This window comes from Heterodontus francisci, chromosome 7, assembly GCF_036365525.1.
Source record: "Heterodontus francisci isolate sHetFra1 chromosome 7, sHetFra1.hap1, whole genome shotgun sequence".
Classification (NCBI taxonomy): domain Eukaryota; kingdom Metazoa; phylum Chordata; class Chondrichthyes; order Heterodontiformes; family Heterodontidae; genus Heterodontus; species Heterodontus francisci.
This window is the reverse complement of record NC_090377.1, coordinates 113,248,101-113,253,941: the sequence shown is the minus strand read 5'-3', so window position 1 is coordinate 113,253,941 and position 5,841 is coordinate 113,248,101. Positions and strand designations below refer to the sequence as shown.

Genomic DNA, 5,841 nt, shown 5'->3' with positions numbered 1-5,841 from the left:
CTCAAGGGGAGGGAGAGAGAAAATATTTGCTCCAAACAGGAAGTGAATTCGACTCCAGGCCGGACCTGAGAATGTCACAAGCACGCTCGAAAACTGCATCCACAGGGACCAAGTTTACAAATAATATAACAGGGTGCTTCGTGTGAATGGAAGGCCGATGTGATGAGACAGCTCAATAAATAAATTAGCGCGGCGCTTTCAAAATGAACATTGCCGCTCTCTACATTGTTAAAACCCCTATTGCAATTTTGAATGTATTTGTCCTGTTTTCCACCATCGATAATACATTCCTTGGGTGAACTCACCGCTCCCCTCTCGGTAAAAACTGACAAGTGTTTAATATCCTGTGAAAGTTGCCTTTAGCACCGAAAGGTAGGAAAAGTAAGCTTGGAAATACAGGAATCGGCTCTCTTTTAATTACCTGAATTTAATGGAGTGACGTTTTCCTAAGGCTGGTTAAAGGAATTTTATTCCCGGTTAAAATATTATCTTAAACTAACAGCCTCCTCAAAGAGCTGGTCCCTCCCCCTCCTGCCACAGCCAATCACAAGCTCCTGCCACCTCCGCATTCGTAACAACTTTTCAGCCACTCTTATTCCCAATCACCAGCCCCCAAAAAAGTTGGGAATTTTTGGTGAAGTTCCTGACTCTGCCAAATTCAGTCTCCATTTTAGGCGACAAGGGGGCTCATTCCTAATCTGGCAGAAGTGTTTTTATTTTGCACCGGGGGAAGTCTTTTCCTCCATTTATTTTGTTGGGTTCTGTCCCCCTTTCCTTCCTCCCCCACCCTCCCCTCTCCTCACCCACCCCCTCTCCCAGTACTGTGTGCAATGCCGTTAGACACCATGCAGGCATGTCCGAGCAGCCTCCCGGTTTCTCCGGCAGACAGCTTAGCGAGCAGCGAAGAGGAGGCAGACAGACAGCAGAAGAGATATGACAGCAAGCGGAGGTACAGCAAGAAATCCAGCGAGGACGGCGGGAGTCCGAACCCCGGGAAAAGAAATAAAAAGTCCAGCCCGAGCTCGCAGTCTTACGAGGAGCTGCAGAGCCAGCGGATCCTGGCCAACGTGAGAGAGCGTCAGAGAACTCAGTCGCTGAACGAGGCGTTCTCATCGCTCAGGAAAATCATCCCCACCCTGCCCTCTGACAAACTCAGCAAAATCCAGACCCTCAAACTGGCCGCCAGGTACATCGATTTCCTCTATCAGGTTCTGCAAAGCGACGAAATGGACCAGAAAATGACCAGCTGCAGCTATGTGGCCCACGAGAGACTGAGTTACGCTTTCTCGGTGTGGAGAATGGAGGGAGCTTGGTCAATGTCCGCCACGCACTAGCGTCCAAATCGGTACGTGTTCTTTTTTTTCTCTATTCCACTCGGGCAACTGTCCACCCGGCCGCTGTAAAGCCAGAAATCTGTGCGTGAGAGATGGCTGAAAGCGTGGGCTCGGGGGACTCCTGAGTGAGTTCTCCCCACTCTTGCTGTTTAGGAAACGGTTGTGGGAATACATGAGCTGTCCCTTCATCGAGCGAACTGAATTCTTTCAGTGGCTCCCCCAACATTTCCTGCTGACCGATAACTTTTTTTTAGGATGCAGAAACAAAACAAACCTTGTGCTTGCAAAGTCCCCCGCAAGTTACAAATTCAGATAAAATTTCCCTCTGCGCTGTCTGTCTCAAAAGATATTTCTAGGAAGTAAATACATTTCCCTTCTTAAAAAAGCGACCGCCTCTGTTTGCAGTGCACAGTGCCTGAGGTTTAAACACACATTAATGAATACGAGGGTAAACACTCTTTAAACAGAGGGCTGTCAAAGTTGTGTGAAAGTTACAATGGACAAATCTAATTTTAAAATCTTTATCTGTTTAATAATGATTTGGATTACAATAATTTTGAGTGATTAGGAAAACTTATTATGCACAACAATCATCCAGTTTTTAAAAAAAATACAAGCGGATTGGGGAAACCAATCTCTCAGCGCTACACATAAATCCTACTGGATGCCAAAAGTCACCATCAGGTGAGAACACGGGAGAATAATAGCAAGTTGCCAATACTCATGTGAGAGTGATGAATTACTGTTCATAAATACGTTTTTTAAAAACAAAACTTAATATTTATAATTTTATCATCTTATATACACCAGAGGAACAGTGAGAGTAAGACGACATTTATATTATCCTGGCATTTGCAAATAAGATGTGCTTTTGCCACAACAGGAAGTGTGTGTGTTTTTAAAGTGATTGGAGCGAGATTAGATCTTGTTAGTTTATTGATACCAGTCCGGCTCGATTTAACGAGGAAGAAAAGAAAGGCGAGCTATCTGATCCCTTTATGTGAACGGCCTTTTCCCTCCATGTCATTTCCCAGCCAATCCCCACTCTGCCACCTCAGATTACAGCCAAGTGTTTGAATATGTGCAATGTATTTTGTTCTGGTTTACTCGTTAACCGGTTGGGATCAGTGGTTAAAGTCCCTTTCCTGATTTGTATGTTGGCAGGCGGTTAAAGGTTTTTGGAGCCCTCGGTGGGGCGGCTGGGGTTGAGTGAAAATCCTTTTTCCTATGGACGGCCACGAAGAAATCTCGGCCACGTCTCAGCAGATACTCGCTCTGAACTCTCAAAAGAGTCCTTCCAGAATGGACAGTCAATTGAAAGATTTCAAACACGCGGCAACAAGAAGAAAGACGTGTTTTAAAAGATGCGAAACATCGGCCTGGAGCACAAGAGTGTGCGGTCAATCACGATGAAGTGACAATCTTTGCATTCAGGACCACGCTTGGACTGGACGAGTTGGGATCTTGCTGTACGTTTATGCTTTAGAATAAAAATAGTCGATTGCTGAGGTTAATCATCGAGACAAATTGGACCAAGACAGATCAAGAAAAGCAAAAAAATAAAATAAAATATCAGCACTTCTGGTCACTGCATGCTCGCCCTCGGTAAACCTGGAATAAGCAAAGCTTCACATTGTTACCGTTTCTCTATCGCGTGTAAATCTTGCTAGTTTATTTATTAAAGTTTTACCACCTAATGAGTGTGCGAGGGGGTACTATGATGCTTTTTGCAAGAGTCCTAGGGAATCAGAACTAGTTTTCCTTAATCGTGTTTGTGGGGAGGAGGGGAGTTATATGTTTTTAAGCAAATGTTAAGGCATAGTCTCGACACACCAAAACAAATTAACAATTCACCCCGTTATTTTAAAAAAACGTTCATTTTCCTGATTCAATAAAACACTACTGTGACATTCAGAGAGAAAGAACAATCAGACAAACCTTTAAAATGACAAGAAAGAATATGATTCTAATTCACTGGGAGAATTCCATGCTTTATATATCTTTGAATGTCCCGGAGCATATATATTGTATACATAAACATCAGGGATCATCAGCTTTACGTGACATGTTCATCCATGTATGAGTGCGTTTATGTATGTGTTTTGAACACGTCTGCAGCATTAATAGATAATCAACAAAACAGCCCGCCCCTGGGGGAATTCACTGTCAGCCAACGAGTAAAACAGAAAGCAGGCAACAGACTAAACCATATGGAGCCCTTTCTCCTAACTGGTGAAGTGTCAGACTCCAGTGCTGAATGAGCTCAATTACTTGCTTGTAGCTGGGGATATTGATGTACTAAGTAGATAACCGTTTATAAATTAGCTAGTTAAATAGTAATACGATGAGGGAAGACATTGTTCAGCTTTTAAGGCTTGATTTATAGTTGCATTTAACAAGAGGTGGTAGCTCTACTGAGTCTTGTCCAGTTATGTAACACGAACTGAATGTATCTAAATATCTTCATCAAACACACTGGAAACCAGATTTGCGCACATTGCTAAGTATGAGGTCAGCTGGCTTTCACACCGTTGTGAGATCGGCTACTTTAAAAAAAAATCTGGACTTTTGAAATTGTTTTAATGCCAACGTGTCTTCTGGGGAGTTGCAGAATTCCTTGTGCCGGGTTTGAGAGAGAGAAAGAAACAAAATATAATCCTACACATGTTAAAGCTCGGGGACGGGAGTTTATATTGTTTAAAAAAAAAACTTGTGCAATAAAATGTCATGATAACGAGACAGGTATTCGCAGTGAAACAAAAAGAGTTATGGAGGCGTCTGTGAAACAAACCGGCCTTTAAGATCATTACTGAAACTACTGCAGTCAGCAGGGGTACAACAAATTGGCAGTAAAGTTCCTGCAATCGACAGCACACTGTCCATGTCGACATGGGAACTGACCAAGAGGTGAACTTTCACATCAATAAAGGTCGCCAATTAGTGTGCCGGGGACTGTCGGAAATTTATGCCAGGTAGGGGACGGATTAACCATTTAATGACAATCCTTGTGACAGTCGTTAATCCCGACTTGTAAAAAGGAAACTTCTTCATCTTGCACCGTTACTGTTCCTTAAAAAAGAGCAGTCCAATTTTCTGGAATGACGAATTCTGAATGCAGCAGTGACCCGCTGCCCGCTCGCAGCTGAAAGTCTTGATACCGGAGAGGCCAAGCAGCGATAAATCCTCCCAACGTCTCCCCCACCCCCTCCCTCCCTCCCCCCGCATTATTTTCCTCTTGTGTAAAGTGAAGCTTGTAACTGAATCCTGTTATTCCTCGATTCGCGCTGTGTCCTGGTTATCTAGCTATTTACCTTCGCCTTCGTTAGCACTGGGGGGATCACTGAGTATTAAAGGCTCACTCTGCTTATACATTTGTGGGCGCCTGTCCTTTATTACTTAAATGCACTTCTGATACTTTCTTTTTATTAACCAACGCATTCACTCCATTCCTTACCCTGAATCTTTGGTTGAAGGTGACCGGATCATCCAGCTCTCTTCTGTCATATCGGGGACAAAATCATTAGGAAAGACATTATATATAATATACTGTATGATAAATATAAGAACAGAAACAAAACTCTTAGTGACATCAATTGCCCCCACCTCCTGTTTCCTGGCAGGCAATGAAATATACTTTCATTTAAAAAAGTGTGAGTGTGTGTGTGTGGGTGAGAGGGGGCGGGGGAGACAGAGAGAGGTCGCAGACTTAGGGTTCGTGTCTTTGCAAAGAACGTTAAATAAGGTTCAAATGGATGATCCTGGCCGCAGTCCTGACGAAAGTCTCAAACGGTGTGAAATATAATGTAGCTTCTGTTTATTCACTTGGTCGAATGGTTATAACGCACTGACCTCCTGTACAGTCCAGACTGTTCAGCAATTGGTCTACTTATAAAATGTTTCGTAAAATAACTTGCAAAAACCTGAGTATTTGAAAAGTTTACACTCCCAGGGAATCCCCGTGTTATTCTTCTCCCTGTTATGAATCATTTCATCTAGGGGCAGCTTGCATTTAGTATCTTTAATAGGCAGTTATATTTTTACACCGAGTTCAGGTTTTCTGCATGTTCTGTTTAAACAGTAATACGGTGCTCAGTCTCGCTCAGGTGGTACACGCAAGGTCTGGTGTAATCATTGAGCCACGATGGGTGCAAGTTTCATGCCCGACCTTGTACTGAGTTTGTTGTTCTCATGCAGCGGCCTAGTTTGGGGCACTACAAGGTGCTTCAGTGCTTCTGAAGCAGGGGTACCTGCTACTCTCCACTATTCAGTGACTTCAGCTGGAGGTGAGCTGGGTCGAGCTCCACTGGGTGTTATCCCGGTCCTGTGCTCACACACAAACAAGGCTCACCCGCCTGAGGCGCCAAGAGGACCTCCCGTTCACATATAGTTGGACCCGCCAATCTTGAGTACCATCAGATAATAATCATTTGGGGGGTGGGCGAGGGGATAGTAAGGGCATAGCGATCAGCGCGCCCAAGATACTGTCTTAACGATTTGAAAGATGACC

General features: G+C 43.8%; 1 protein-coding gene across 1 annotated transcript; it reads left to right on the top strand.

The window, feature by feature from the left end:
• Nucleotides 1-718: 718 nt before the first annotated feature.
• LOC137371771 (twist-related protein 2-like) lies at nucleotides 719-2,967 on the top strand. Its single transcript, XM_068034624.1, has 2 exons — nucleotides 719-1,345; nucleotides 2,499-2,967. The coding sequence occupies exon 1, from the start codon at nucleotides 831-833 to the stop codon at nucleotides 1,332-1,334; it is 504 nt and encodes a 167-aa protein (XP_067890725.1). The 5' UTR covers nucleotides 719-830; the 3' UTR covers nucleotides 1,335-1,345; nucleotides 2,499-2,967.
• The last annotated feature ends 2,874 nt before the right edge of the window (nucleotides 2,968-5,841 follow it).